The sequence below is a fragment of the Aulonocara sp. 'chitande type north' Nkhata Bay genome, linkage group LG5 (assembly GCF_057382095.1).
Source record: "Aulonocara sp. 'chitande type north' Nkhata Bay isolate Kocher_YH1m ecotype deep benthic linkage group LG5, A_spYH_male_GT1.1, whole genome shotgun sequence".
NCBI classification, from domain to species: Eukaryota; Metazoa; Chordata; class Actinopteri; order Cichliformes; family Cichlidae; genus Aulonocara; species Aulonocara sp. 'chitande type north' Nkhata Bay.
Window position 1 is genome coordinate 35,763,168 of NC_141348.1, and position 15,934 is coordinate 35,779,101.

The 15,934-nt window shown below is 39.7% G+C and overlaps 1 protein-coding gene across 3 annotated transcripts; it reads right to left on the minus strand.

Annotated features, from left to right (window-relative positions):
* Positions 1-1,747: 1,747 nt before the first annotated feature.
* alpl (alkaline phosphatase, biomineralization associated) lies at positions 1,748-15,512 on the minus strand. Of its 3 annotated transcripts, none has more exons than XM_086293224.1 (12): positions 15,352-15,511; positions 13,188-13,353; positions 12,622-12,741; positions 11,008-11,123; positions 8,202-8,376; positions 6,757-6,932; positions 5,511-5,651; positions 5,290-5,359; positions 5,022-5,156; positions 3,346-3,537; positions 3,140-3,259; positions 1,748-2,638 (listed from the first exon to the last, which is right to left on the minus strand). In XM_086293224.1, exons 2-12 carry the CDS (start codon positions 13,252-13,254, stop codon positions 2,373-2,375), a joined length of 1,578 nt encoding a protein of 525 aa, XP_086149350.1. In that variant the 5' UTR covers positions 13,255-13,353; positions 15,352-15,511; the 3' UTR covers positions 1,748-2,372. The 3 variants fall into 3 exon arrangements, with proteins under 3 accessions (XP_086149350.1, XP_086149351.1, XP_086149352.1); XM_086293225.1 differs by lacking the exon at positions 15,352-15,511 and adding an exon at positions 14,292-14,608; XM_086293226.1 differs by lacking the exons at positions 8,202-8,376; positions 11,008-11,123 and having other exon boundaries at positions 15,352-15,512.
* Between the last annotated feature and the right edge of the window lie 422 nt (positions 15,513-15,934).

Genomic DNA, 15,934 nt, shown 5'->3' on the forward strand with positions numbered 1-15,934 from the left:
AAGTTGCTCACTGATCCATCCGTGAGAGCAGGAATGTGTGTAAATGTTAGATAGAACGCATTTATATGGAAAAACCATAGAAAAAAGTGCCTGTGTAGATGGGTGAATTAAGCAAGTTGTATAAAGCACTATTTAAGAACCAGTTCATTTACAACGTTTTTTTAAATCTTCCAATTTTGTTGAGTGCATGTGAATTGTAGCCTTGGTTTCCTGTTCTTAGCTGTCAGGAGTGGCATCTTTAGTACATGGTCTTTAGCACACCTTGATTGCAGTGAGTGGTTATTTGACTTACTGTTGGCTTCCCGTCAGCTCATAGCAGTCACACCATTCAGACCTTTGGCGTCAGCAAGGCATTTTCTCCCAAAGAACTGCCACTCACTGGATATTTTCCCTTTTTCTTTGTAAACCCTAGAGGCGGTTGAGGGGGAATATCCCAGGAGGTAAGCAGTTTCTGAAATACTCAGACCAGCCCATCTGGCACCAACAACCGTGCTACATACAAAGTCACTTAAATCATCGTTCTTCCCCATTTTGATGCTCCGTTTCAGCTTCAGCAGGGCATCTTAACCATGTCTACACACTATATAAAAAACCTTTGGTCAGGCAAATGTAAACTGACATATACTAAAAGTAGACACTTATTGGTTGTGCCAAAGGGAGAGGCCCCATGAGAAGAGGCATGACACTGAAAATTACGGTGTAACTGAAAGTTTTATGAATTTAAACATGGTGTTGTAATATGAACTCAGCAGAGGTGATGACTTGCCTGAGAAAACTGCACATCTATTAAGATCCGAGCATTTCCATGAAAATTCAAGCTGAGGCATGACACTGACTACTTTCTTTCACTGCTTGCTTTGTTGCTCATTGACTGAATGGAAAAAATCTGAGAAGACAACTGGAATCAAATGCACGAGACACACCCAAGTGCTTTGTATTTGAAAAACCATTTCATCAAAATCAGTGAGTTAAGTTGCATACTCGGGGCTTTTTGATATTCATAATATACAGTCTGACGCTATCTCTCTCTAAATGGAGAACAGAAACGATAAAGTGGGATGGCAGAATGATGTGTAGCTGGGAAGAGGAAAAGAAGATAAACCAGTAGAGAAAGTTAACTTGATATCATGACATGTTTCCTGAGGGCCTAAATGAGCCATTTTCAGTCCTGATATTAAGAAAGTACTGCTAACAACATGAGGACTTCATTTCATGCCTGCTTAGACTAAACCTCCTTTTTCATGCTTCAGTCAACATGATTCCCCTGTTTTCCCAGTGACCACATGATGCCAAGAAATTAATGGTTTCAATACACCCACATTCCACACAAGCTATAACAAAGCAGGTGGAAAAGTACAACACACATGCTGGCCGAGAGGGTTTTTGGACAGATGTGAGACAAAATGTTTGAAATTTTTTAATGTTTTTACTTTGTGTTGATATATTACATTTTGTGAAAATTTGTCCCTTTTCATCCTAAAACATATAATTTTTCTCATATATCACTGTTGCCTGCTTTTCATTTTTTGTTTTGTAAAAATGGTTACATGTAAATAAATCTGACTTTAGTATTGTTCTGCTGAAATGCTTGAAGCGGTCAGTGAAAAGAGCGCTGTAATGAAAATTTGGAGGAAAAATATAACTGAAGGGCAGAGAATGGGGGCAAAAGGAGAAAACTTAATCATGTTTGTCCCACCAAAACTGTTAACAAGATTAACAGAAAAACAGACACATTTCATTCATTGAATTTGAGATTTAAAAACTTGTATTTGGACAGAACCATCGGTGGTATATTTCTTTTACTTTTCTTTTTTTTCTTTTTTTTTGAAATTATGCAAAAAAAACATGCATGACAAAAAATGATCTTAATGTATCGTCAATTATACATTCATTTGCCTCTTTTGGCAAAAAAACAAAAACAAATTATAATAATTCTTCAAATTGTGAACATATCTTTGAAAGCTTGTGAGGTAGACTGTTAAATGCACATTTAAAATATGAAACAAATTCAGACATTTGCAAATTCGGTCTATTTAAACAGAGACGGGCTGCATTAAAAAAGGACGACGAACGAGTCTGAAAATCCTTAGTTAATAGAAAAATCACAATTGAAATCTCACAATTAACAATGATCTCTGCCACAGCACCCATTAAAAAAAATCAGTGCATCACAGTGGGTTGATTGTTTTGTTTAGTTATCCGCTACACTTTTGTCAGTTAATCATCGTAAAAATAAACATGTCGAAAGGTGGTCCCATATTTAAAATAGTGGAGAGACAAATTAAAAAATAATAAAGCAACATAATCAAATTAAAATCTTAAAATGAGTGGTTAAAGTGAGTGCATTAACAGCGTTGGGTGTCTGGGAAAGGTCAGCACAAAAGTCGCGCAGCTGAGAGAATGACTGCAACAATGGAGAAGGCTGGCCGTAATCCAGCTGACCCGCTGGGTGACATACAGTGCTCCCTGTACTCCCCGATACAGGCTGCATATGCCATTACATGGGGGATGTAGTTTTGTTCGTGGACCCCATGTAGGAGGTGAGCCAAGGGACCTTTCGCAAACACAGCCACATCCTCTCCTCCATGAGTCTCCGCGTTCAGCGGTACGGCTGCCTGGGCCTGGTAGTTGTTTCCCTCTGAAAGGAAGAGACAGAGACAAAAGATGCAGGCAGTCATTATTATTTTTAACTCGCAAGGGGATGATAGGGACTAACTCCCAGTGATATCCCTCCATGTTTCAGTGTCCTGCAAGGACACCAAGAAGCTCAGGTTCTCTGAGCATATGCTTAATGTCTAAGTGTTAACAAACCTGAAACCCTAGTTAAACACCCCTATTTTGGTTACCAGGGAAAAGCACACCACACACGCTCCAAGTACACCCACCCTGCTCAGTGCCTCACACCGTGGGTGATTCTACAGTGGAATAAAGTCTAGCCATCCTCCAGTAGACTAGTTCCACAAGCACTGAGGTAAGCCCAACTATATCTTGGGGTCTCTTCATCACCAGGTAGAACTGCAAGTCAGTTTAAGCAGCCGGGTATTGAACCACCACGGTCTCTGCCTTTGACCACTGCCCAAATAACAAGCGCTATCTTATCATTATTCTGAAGCAATGTGAATAAAACGTTTTTACTTACTATAGTCAACAGCAGAGACGTTCTCCCTCGCGCCATTGATAACTTTGTGACCTGGTCCGTTTCCATACAAAATTGAGGTGAAGGGCTTCTGATCAACATCACTCAGCATGGGAGCCAGACCTGTGGAAGAACCAGACGTAATGTAAAGAACTGCAAGTTCTCCACTTCAGCTGTACAGTATCTAACATATGCTTGTCATTACATACCAAATATTGTATTTCCTCTGGGTGTGTAGCCTCCAAAGCTGAATACGTGAGAATGGTCAGCAGTAACTATGGTCAGCGTTTCATGGTCGCTGGTCAAAAGACCTGCCCGGCCAATAGCCCGGTCCATTTCCACAGCTTCATGAAGAGCCTGCTTGGCCTTGCCTTCATGGTGTCCGTGGTCAATACGTCCTCCTGGTGTAAATATTTACAGTTAGGCTAACATGACCTCAGAGTGGTTTGTATAACATGTAATTGAGCCAGATTTGTTTGTCCCAAAAAATGCCAATGCAGCTGCTTTAGGAATGACAAAGGGCATCTTGGGAGAGACTTTGAAGCCCTGCTTATTTTCTCTGTTTTGTAAACTTGGCCTGTTGCTCCATAAAGTTGAAAAAACTGGCTAAAAATGTCAAATCGCTCCCCAGTATTGCTATCTCTATAAAGATGTGGAGGAAGCCATTTCAGATGGTCTGGTATCTAACAAAAACCTCTCTTAATGCAAGCTAACCAGAGGTGACGAAAGTATACACATTCTTCACTTAAGTAGTGCAAATACTTGTGTTAAAAATACTCAGTTTAAGTACTGATTCAGAAGGCCCTGAGTAAATGTGGTTATCCCAGCTGGACATTTGTCAAAGCTGGGAAGGATCCTAAGAAAGCTCCAGCCGATCCAGGAGAGAAAGACAACTGCTGCCTAAGCGAAAACCCGTAGTGATCCCGTACGTGTCAGGAGTACCGAAAGAGTTGAGATGCATTTTTTCTAAACACTGCTTTTCTGTGGCTTTTAAACCCCCCAAAAAATGCTGCGCTGAAAATCGGTCCACCCCAAGGATCGGGTCCCCAGACACAAACAGAGTAATGTATTGTACGCTGGTAAGTGCCAGGAGGATTGCCCGGATTTATACATCAGGGAAACCAAACAACCTCTGGCGAAGCGGATGATGCAACACAGAAGAGCCAACTCGTCAGGTCAGGACTCCGCAGTCTATTTACACCTACGGGCCAGTGGATACTCTTTGAGTGATGAGGATGTACACATCCTGGACAGGGAGGAACGCTGGTTTGAGGGCGGAGTCAAGGAGGCCATTTACGTGAAAAGGGAAAGACCATCTCTGAATCGAGGAGGGGGCCTAAGGGTACATCTTTCACCATCTTACATTGCTGTGATTGCAGCCATTCCCCAACTCTCTGTGAATGGTACTCATGGCCATTGATCAGTGGTTATTGATCAATGGTCATGACAATTTGCATATTAATGATCAAGGAACTGACCTCACAGCCCATTGTTCATTCAGTGGGCTAGGTTCAGCCATTGTGCAAATGTGCTGTTTGTAAGGTTGGGGAAACCTGCAGTCAGCTGAGACTAAAGCAGTCACTTGGATGAGTGACAAAACGTTTCTCCCACTGAAAAAACTAGGTCCAGATGAACAGACTCAACTTTTTGGGATTCAGAAGGCTCAATAAACACTCTACTTAAAGAAAATTCTTATATAAATGCTCCCCTTTAACTATAAAAGGGAGTGCTTTAAACTATAAAAGCACTCCCTTTTATAGTTAAAGGGGAGTGAATGGGAGATCTTAGCTACATACAGAAGTCTGCTAAGTCTTGGTGAAATCAGCACAAGAACAAAAAAAATAACAACTGTGTAATTGTACCATAACAGAGGCTTCAAACTCACCCTCTACAAGCAGGTAAAATCCACTGGGGTTCTTTTTTAGGATCTTGATAGCCACATCCACCATCTCTGTCAGTGAAGGATCACTCTCAGTGTTCCTCTCCAAGTCATACATCATATCCCCAGGTTCAAAGAGACCTGGAATACCAGAGGGCACAGCTCAATGTGTAACAAGGTATTACACACAGAAAATAAGCCTGCAGTAAAAGCAAACGCATATGGCTCTTTATTAAAACTTCAATGAAACTGTCATAATGAGACTGAGACTCACCCAGTAAGTAATCCACATTGTTGGGGTTTAGGGATAAGAGCTGCGTCTTGTTCCATACATAATGATTTTTCTGCAACAAAAAAAGAAAAAAAAGGTACAGAACAGTTTTGGTGGTACAAATGGAGTCACTTTGAATTTCAGAATATGAAAATGCAATTAGGTAGATAAAGAGGAAATGAGGAAACAAGAAGAGCAAAGAGAAACAAAAGAGGAAAAATTACTTTGTCCTTCATTCTGTCAACCCACTCCTGCACCAGGTTTCTTCCATCTTTCCGTGTGCCACTGTGCTTCAAAATATTAGGATACTCTACATCCGACATGTTTTTGGGAAACATATACTTCCTTCCTCCACCCATAATCACCTGATTTAAAAAAAAACATAGATAATCGTAATCACAGTTTTTTTGGGGACCAAATAAAAACATGTCCTGTGTAAGAAACCATCATATCAAACATTTACTGTTGGCTCGTAAACACAGTGCTAATGTTCAACGATGCCATCAATTTGTAACTTCCTTTGCCTGACCAGAACTTCAAATTAAGCAGCAAACAGGGGAGGAAGCTCTATGAGAATATTAAAGCACATTTCTAGCTCATTGCTAACATCCATGCAAATCTGAATCTTCAAAACACAGAACTTTATTTAACCAGGAAGGGAAATGTGCGAGATTAAGAATGTCTTTTGCAAGCATGTCAAGCACTAGTACGAGATTACGCTAAACAAGTTCCAAAAGTTTTAAATATCTTCGTGTAGATGTGTACATTTGTGTACTTGCTCATTGACAAACAGTGTATTTCCAGCAATAACAAAAGTATTTCGCCACTTAGTATTTTGCTTTTCACATGAGGTAGCACATGAAAGTGCAACTGACAGTCTGCAGCTGTAGCACGTTTCCATTTTATCCGGGAATGTCACAAAAGACGCTTAGTTTTTATTCGTGCAGATCGTATAAATATTGCAAAACTTTGACAGAGACGCGACTCAACCACCATCGTGTAACCTCACTGGGACTTCATAGGCATTTCTTCAAATAATAAGTGTTATTTCTATCAGTTTTAGGCTCAGTTCCTTCATTTGGTGTGCATGTTATTTGTGTTGCAGCTCTTTGGTCACAGTAAATACAGATAAAGAATATTTTTGAAATATCATAGAACAGTGCAAACATCAGTGATATTAGAGGATCAATGATGTCTGCACTAGTTTATGGCAATCAAATCAAAAGTGTATAAGGATATTCAGCTATAAGCAATAAATGTGACCTTCACTAGACTTAGTTATCTCTGGACAGTGAATGTCTGTAATATGTTTCATGACAATCATTCAGTTGTTAGAAAAAATGAATTTCAGAGTGGAATGAAGTGATAAACCAACAAACCACAGTCTGGATTCTGGAGCTGCTAATAACGTCCACAGATAGTCGATCAATTAATCTTCAGGTTTAATCTGAATCTCTACTTTTCACTTACATCAATGTTGGGAATGTTTTCAAACAGTTGTCTGGCGATATCCTTGCAGCCAGCTTGCAGTGCTTCTACTGGCATCTCATTGTCAGAGTACCAGTCTCTGTCCACACAGTGTGCGTACGCAGCACTAGGAGTCGCATGGTTGACACGTGTTGTTGTCACTATGCCCACTGACTTTCCTGTAAACAAACATGAATATTGAGAAACCCCTCAGATATGTAAATAACCTTTTAAGGATACGTTTCCATCTATGTGTTCGGTGAGTCCTTTCAGTGCAGCAGTGGAATAAATTCATGGGTCAGTTGTTTTGTATCTGCATTGGTAAAAATTGGATGCCACTGTATGGGGAGCGGGGAAATCAGTGGTAAACAAATTGCACAATTTACACCTTAATTATTAATTATGGTATAAAAAGTCATGGAGATCTACTGGAAACAGGGTGTCAAATACTGCATGTCATGTTCCCAGAGGAATGATTGGCTCTCTTATTGTCTGTGACCTGTGAACCATCCATAAACCAGTAAAGTATAGGTGATTAAAGTAAAACACAGAAGTCAATGTCAATACAGAACAAGTATATATTGTAATGCAAACAAAGGTAATAATATTAAGGCAAAACATTTGCAGCCTGATGAACAGCAACTGCATCCAAGCCATTTAAAATCACCTTAACTTCATTAAATTAGACCAGCTTATAAAGTTTTAGCTGATTCTGCGACTGGTTCAGCGTGAACTATTGTTCACAGACAGAAATAATGAACCCTGAGACCTACAGGACAGTAACTTCCCACACTTTGCTGATGAACATAAGTCAGTAAGTAAAATGGGATTAAGTCAAGAACAGCATTATAAATAAGACTTTACTAGTGGCTGAGTCTATGACATGACCAAGCAGACCAGCCAACCTAAGCATACACCATAGACTGAGTAAGAGCTTTAAACTTATCCCCACCATACTGTAGCACTCATTCACACCACACATCTGGCTCCTCTTCCGTGGTGCATTTTTTTGTTTGTTTGCTAGTGTGAGTGTTGAGTGTATAAAGTGCAAAAGTTAATACTCATATAAACTCTGAGCTTTGTTGTTAGGATACCTGGTGAAGGTAGTCACTGATGAGACTTTAGACATGCTTCTCTAGGCTGATCAATATTTATCTTATTAAGCAGGTGAAACCACTTATTAAGGGAGGAGAAAAAACTGCATATTTACTTTCTAGTCCACAGACATGCATGTTAGGTTAATTGGTGATTCTACGCTGGCTGTGGATATCAGAATCAATGTTTGCCTGTGTCTTTATGTTAGCCTTGTGGTGCTCCATGGTTTTCAATCATCCCCCAAAAAATACACATGCGAGCCTAACACAATCCCCACTGACCCTTGTGCTTAACACGGCTGGATGAACTTAGTAACAAGATCTGCATTTTTGAAAAGTTTGTTGTCACTCTACCTGCGTCCTTTGCCCATTTAAGGATCGAGGTGACCTCATTGCCCTGTGTGGTGTTACACTGGGAGCGGACAGCGGCTGCACTCACACCCAGTGTGCCCTCATTGGCCTTAACCCCGCATAGGTAAGCTGTGGCTGTGCCAGCACTGTCTGGCACCTGTGCATTGGTGTTGTAGGTCTGCAGGGACACAGTGCAGGATAGTTTGTGTTAATATGATCTGACTTGTTTAAACTTGAGCATTAACTATGAGCACTGACAGCTCTATTAAAAAAAACAAACCAAATAAAAGTAAACCAGAGTGTCTACAATTCTAATGAGCTTGAAGGTGTCTTGTCTTGGGCTGCTGTCTTGTAATTTTTTTAAGTAATCTTCAGGAATAGCTCTCCAGGCTTCTTGACGGACATTTAAAGCTCTTCTTTTGATGTTGACTTTTTTTTTCCGTTCCCCGTTAAGATGATCCCACACTGATTCAATAATGTTGAGGTCCGGGCTCTGAGGTGGCCAATCCATGACTGATAATGTTCCACTGTTATGGTTTTACTGCACTGTCAGTATTAATGGTATCATTGTCATGCTAAAAAATAGTGTTGCACGGTGCATCAAAATCTGATTGTACTTTTCTGCTCTCACAATTCTTTCAATTTTAGCAAGATCCCCAAGCTGTAATGCAGCCCAGAACCACGACAGAGCCTCCACCAAACTTTACAAGTAGCTGTAGACACTCACTATTGCACCCCTCTCTGTAAATACTGAAGACTATTTGAACCAAATGATTGATTCTTCACGCCATCAGACCTGCTGCCACTGATTATCAGTCCAGCTCTTCTGTAATCTGGCATACCTTAGCCTTTTCCCCCCAGCCTTTTCCCTCCTTAAGAATGGCTTCTTGACAGCTACATCCCGTTGAGATAATTTATAGCTTCAGTGAACAGTACAGACGGAAAGGCCCACTGTATCTGTCAGGATATGTGTCAAGTCTATGCTGGATTTTTGTTCCATTTCTTAAGAACAAGACTTTTTAATCACACATCCTGTTCATTTGCTATAAATATTGTTTTAGGTCTCCCACTCTCCTTCACTTCAGATTCCTCAAATTTCTTGCAGTTAACAGCTCTTTGGTAATCATCTTGTTGTTCTTTGGTATTTTTCATAGATTCAACTATAGAAATGTAAACAAATCATGTGCTTTTGTGCTAGCCTGCCAGTACTAAAATGTTTAAAGATACCATTTTAAGTTGTTTTTCGTTAAATAGTCATTTGTAGGCACATTTCTTGAGCTAGATGCCGTTTTTTCTGCCACGGTCAAGTGCAAGGACTGGACTGTAAATATGTGGAAAAGTAGCCCACACTCCCTAGCAGATCATTACATGGAGAAACCTTTGGAATGCAAGCATGCTGATCCACACAGGTATGCACACATGGGTATTCACAGACGCGGACTAAAGCTTTCTTGGCTGCTGCCTCAAAGCACACTGTGCGCTGTCTATCTTGCGTGCTGCACAATATCGTTTATTATTTAGTAAATACTGATATCTATGACTAGCTAGTTTATTGTGATGGTGCTTTGTTTTCTCTATTATTATGTTGCTCTTTGTTGTTTGCTGTCTCCTCTGTTTGTTTTTGTTTGTTTGTTTGTTTGTTTTTTTCTCCATACAGGTGACCCAGGAGTTTGTTTTTTTTTTTCTCTCTCTTCCCCCCCCTTCTCACCGTCTCTTCTCCCCTTTGGTTTTCTTTCTTTCTCTCCCCCTCTCTCTCTCATTCATTCCCCCTGTCCTATTTATTTAAAAAAAAAAAAAAAAAAAAAAAAAAAAAAAAATGACAAAGGATGAACTGAAGCTCTGCCATCACGTAATGTCGCATACTGCTGTTTCTGATGTCATTTAGGAAGAAAAAAAAAAAAAAAAAGGAAAAGTAGCCAAAGGAAAAACATCTTTCTTGAGAAAGCCAGGAGAAAGATCTCTAATGACCACTTTAAAAATGACAAGAAATCTTGGCTCACAGGAAAGAAAACATATAGTAATTGTGGTGTGGTTCTCAAGACTTTTACACTTTTAACCCTCAAGCAACCAAACTATTTTAGCTACTTTATTGGGGTGACAAATGATTCTATTGGTTATATTTTAATGTAATTTTGAAGGCTTCTCATTATATTCATCACATTCATCACATCAATACTCTTTCTTTATCTGTGAAAAAGATTCTAAAATGTTATAAGATAAATAATTATGGTTTCCAATGTAATGCTTAGAGCTGGAAAATGAAAAATATCAAAGACAATATTGTCAAAACATTATGTAAAATATAAAGTAGGAAATAACTTGGTAATTAAAATGATCATAACGGCTCATTAAATGTTATTCAGGGTCATAAATGACCCTTCATGGACACTTGAAGTTTAGAGAATGTTACTGTAAGAAAAATATTTTTTTAAGAATCATTGCAGTCATTGCCATTTCGTTCTTATCTGATTTTTTTCAAGCATGCATTTCACAAACACAGAGCACTAGAAGAGCAACTTTTATCATGTTAGCATAATAAAGGTATTTTTGAATTGAATACTAAAAGAAATACATCCTTTTACATTTTCTAGAATCTAAAATGAATAGTTTAGTGAATTGTTGTTGATGAGTCAATGAGATATAAATAATCAACCTATTTTTGTATTTTTTTTTATTTTTATCTATAACTTACACACATCCAGTATGATAAACACTAAACAGCCTTGTTTCCGGTCACAGGCCTTTTCTGGAAGCCATTAATAGCCAAAGCACGATCAATACATTGTGTCATAGTGCACTTTAGTCAGACCTTGGATAAAGATACAAAAGGGAACTTGTCCATTTCCAACTGCGTCTCTTCTCCGCTCTGTCCATTCAGCTGACCCTTCAGTATGCGAGCAGCTGTCACCGTGGGAATACCCATCCCTAAACCGCAAAAAGCACTGAGTTTTATGACAGATTTTGACACAGCAGGGACAGAAAGGAAAACCCTGTGAAAATCAAAGATTAAAGAGTTCATTGTACTTCATTTGCTGCACATGGACATTTTTTTGTTGAAGTTGACATTCTAGAACAAAATGACTGCTGATAGGCAAAACATTTCTTCTGGATTCATATTACTTCAAAAGCAGATACCAAAAGAAAAAGAAGGGAAAAGAAAACAACTACACTTGCAGCAGATACTTTTTAGGTCACAGAGATGAAGGAGTCTTTTGTAGTTACAATAGAGAGAAATAATAATGTGCCCTACATACTCAGTATATGGTCCAGCGTAGCTTTGTGCAAATAGACATTAAACACCTTTCCAGACACATTTCTTTATGCATTCACATCAAATCGAGAGAGTTGCGCAGTGGCACCATGTACTTAAACATGCTCAGCACTGCAGTGCCTTTTGAGACACTAATTTCAGCACAGTCCAGTACATGCAAGTCTTAATATTCCCTTGGGAATAGTAAGCACAAAGCAAGCTGTTGGGTGCATACTAAGTTTTAACACATTAACAAGTTTCTTATGCTGTTTCACATACTAAATAGCATGCCAGTGTTGAATTCCATGAATAACTCCTAATGCATTTTGATGAATCTTTTACATTTTCAGTTAGAAAACTGAACTCAAAACACTTAATTGATCATTTCAAACACTCCAACATATGAGACCATTGTCATAAAACTCACATTTATAGTTTTGTACATAGAGAGCAAAACTAATTATTATGCTTTAGCCTTAGGTCTGGTTCTATTAGTCAGATTCATGTCAAAGGTTGCCCTGCATGTAGCTTAGCTTAGAGGTCCACAGAGGAAACAGCTGACTTTGGTGCTGAGTGTTGTTACTTAACAGAATCCTGTAATATTCCTGGTAAAGAGTAATCATTAATCTCAATTCTTGGGAAACATTAAATAGTTAAACAATTGCACACACTTTTTTTTTCATTTTATTAATTTTTCTGTTATTCTATAAAACGGCAAACATAACTGTGAATGCAGCTGCATGCAAGAATGTCATGGTGTGCGCATAGAGCAAACAGAGAGGCTGAAAGCAGATGCCCCCATGGAGGATAAAGGTTTTTGTTCAACCAGCGAGGAATCCAGCACAAACAGAACCCCAGTGATCCAGTGGCAGCACGCTTGCTTTGTTTGCTCCCATTCATTCACCTCACTCATTGGAAAAAATTTTAAAAATCTCAGTCATCTTCTACTGATCAACTGAATCCTCTGTAATATCGTTCAAGTCTAATTACAACATGGAATTACTTTTACCCTATCAAAGTGTCAAGGCTCTGCGCTGACCACAAGTCTTTGGTGATGAGCCTATTGAAGAGCTAATGCTTTGGTAGCCGCAGTTGCATTTCACCTTTCATCTGCAGGCACTGATGTAACTTTATTAACATCTTGCCACAAATCTGTAATGACGTGTCGCTTACCATCTCCAAGGAAGAGGATGAGATTCTTTGCTTTGTTTTTATTGAGCTCTTGCAGCGTCAAAGCATTCTTCAAAGTTCGCTGAGCCCATGCGTTCCAAAACTTGGGATCTTTCTCTTGCTCTGTGTATTGCAATAAACAAATCAGGTTATATTTGGATAGTCCTAGGAATCACCAGATGCAGGTCTGCTGAGATTTTGCATTGACACTGTACAAAATGCCAAAGGTGCATTGGTTCCAGCTTCTCCAGCTTAAATATTTGGAGATTTCTTTATTCTTTCAAGGTAGTCAACCAAATATCTTTATCTACTTATCAATCCATTATTTAAAACAATAATCATCGGATTTAAGATGAAAACACTTTCAAGCAATATTAAAGCCAGAAAATTACTTGTTTTTTGTGGCAACGCTAAACCAAACACAGCTTGATATAAAAGCTTCTTTTTAGGATTTTCAACCTTCCTAGTGTGTGTTGGACACCTACTGTCAAACTATAAACCATTAGACTGTTTCTGTTGTTCTATTTGTTGGGTTTTTTTAGCAGCTGACTACAAACACAGTGACTTACCCGGGAATTGTGGGTTCCCCAAGCTCCCCAAAATCAGACAAAAGCAAATGATTAGCAGGGCTGTCATCTTCCTGTTGTCGAGTGTGTGCGGGTGACACGTTACTCTAGACAGTCACCACATGCCACTTTGAGAAGCTGGAGAGGCCTGGCCGCAGTCGTCTCACAGCTACAAGAGAACAAGGGCACAAACTAGTAATTTTGCATGCGTCATTTCATCATACACTGACTCTGACATACTGGTTTAATATTTATTTACTCCATGATAATGTGACCAAGTGCAGTTGTTAATTGCAAGCTACACTTGTCTTTCTTCAGTGTTATGTGGAGACTGGAGTTATAGGCAATGAATACAGACATTAAGCAAGAGAAAAAAATCTCATTTTAAGTCTTCAACCGAACCTCAGAATTTGCTTATTTTACTTGATCTTTACAATAAAGACAAGCTGATATGAAGCCAAGTCTTTTCAACATTTGGTCACCCTTCTATAGCAAGAAAGTGTTGAGATAAAAGTCCTTTCTGTCACAGAAGTTTCCCCAAATAAAGAAACAGGCAAAAAGGAGGCTGCGAGGGGGTGGGGGTGACACAAGAGGAATACAACCATCTGTGTTCATTTCATCTAAGCCACTTAAATGATATGTCTTTGCATTATTGATATGACTTGCTCAAAAGTGGAGCTTTCAGTCGCTGAACACTTTGTAGGCAAAACAAAAGAAGAGCTTGGAGAAGTTAAGCTTCAGGCCTCGCTGTGAATGTAAGTAGTCACAACAGGGGCCCTTATGGGTCCTGGCCAGTCAGGCTTTCAACTATAATTATACACACCCTCTTCTTTCTTCTCTGCGCTTATAGTCAAGGTCATTTTAATGGGATTGCACTCAATGGCACTGAGAGGTTTAAGAGCCATGACAAAGCCGATTAACACCAAATGATTGACTGCACAACATTAATATTTCTTGACAGAAAAATCTTTACCTGAGGCTAATTACTTCAGTTACAATTATTTCATCACCTCCAAAAACAAGCTTAAAATTGAATCTGTCCCAGGCTCCGAATAAGAAGTAAGTCTGAACATACCAGGTTAACTAAAAAGAAATGTCAACACCAACCGGGCAAGAAGTCATGGATATAATAATGTAGCATTTCCCAGATGCTGCAGGTCAGTGGTCATTAACAGCCTCAAAATCTGCCAGGTCCACCCAGTGGCACTGAACCAGCCAGTCTGCAGGTAAAGTAGCAGAGCAGTGCCATAACTGCCACCAGCAGGATTCCTGTCAGCGCAGTGGTCAGTATCGCATTGGCTTCCGTTTCAGTCATGGTGTCACCAGACATTCAGATGCTCCAGTGTGTCCGGACCGGTGTCAGCTAGAGCGAGGTGTCCCAGCACCAAACAGCTTCGCTCCTCTCAGCCTTCCCAAGCTCCTATTGAAGCTTGAGGCAGGTCACGGGGGCACTTAAATGTGTAATTCCAGCAGGCAGCAGCACCAAAGCATGGATTAGGTTTTTAATTCTGCTCAGAGTGGAACGGCTGACAGATAGAAGCTATTACCTTCAAAATATTACATCAAAATAAGGGGATCGATGTGGTGGCAGGTTTTCAGACAGCAGAGATTGTGCTGCCTTCTCTGTTTCTGTCAATTTTAAAATCCAACTTGTTTTGCGTCTGACACCAAGCTGCCTCATGCAACCTCTTCTATGCACACAGAATAACTAACACTTCCGCTACACTACACACAAATGTGGTGGAAAGCATTTGATTGCAATCTCTATACTTGAAATACTCAGACATCCACAACATGAACTTTTACAATATGTAACTTTCGGGGCTTTAAGGATTTTGCTACATCAAATCCTTTATTCATAAATGAAGTACCTAATCTCAGTGAAAATGATAGAATACGGAGCCAGTGTCTCTGCAACAGATGACCAAAAACATTTTTTATAATCCAGCGCAAATCATTTTACACGGCTTTACAGCAAGCATTAACTGGCAGCAATGCCACAGCAGATGGAGAGAGGGAAAACACGATTAAATAAAGGAGGGGGAAACGAGCAGAACACCCACATCGCTGCTTGTACTCCGACAACGTGGTTTCTCCGAAAGCAACCTGTTATGTGTAGAAAACACGACCAAAAAACCCCCAAAAAGTTCATTGCAGTTTTACTTACTGCAGTTGGATTCCGTGGGCAAAAATGACATCAAAATGTTCTTGCAGTCCACTCAGTCCTCCCTCTTGAAGCGCGTGTCCTGGTCGCTGCTTCCACGGTGCTTATCTGAGGGCCACACTTGTTCGATTGAGGCTCCAGGATCTGAGAATAGCGGTCTGTATCCCACGAAGGGGGGAGAAAAAAAAACCCTTAGAAATAACGATGCCCTGCTGCTGCCATGGGAGTAAATGGACCGAGAGCTCCGCCTGCCGGGCAACCCTGGAGTTGCTTCTTCGAGAACAGAGCACAGTGGCACCATTACAGTGTTCAATATTCATACTTCTGCAGCAATCAGGGGCGTTTCCAGGGAGACCAACAACAAAGCAGTCCACAGGAAATCTGAAAATTTAATCATAAATAAATTGAATATCGATAACTTTCGTAAAAAAAGGACAATGGGCACAATTTTCAGGCTGTGTGCAGTACTAATACAGTTCCATCATGTGAAAAGTGGTACTGAAAAAGAGCCCATGGCTTTCCTAATACAGATACATCTATATGATGTGTTAATACATATCATAATATGTTTAAATGTAATCTCAAG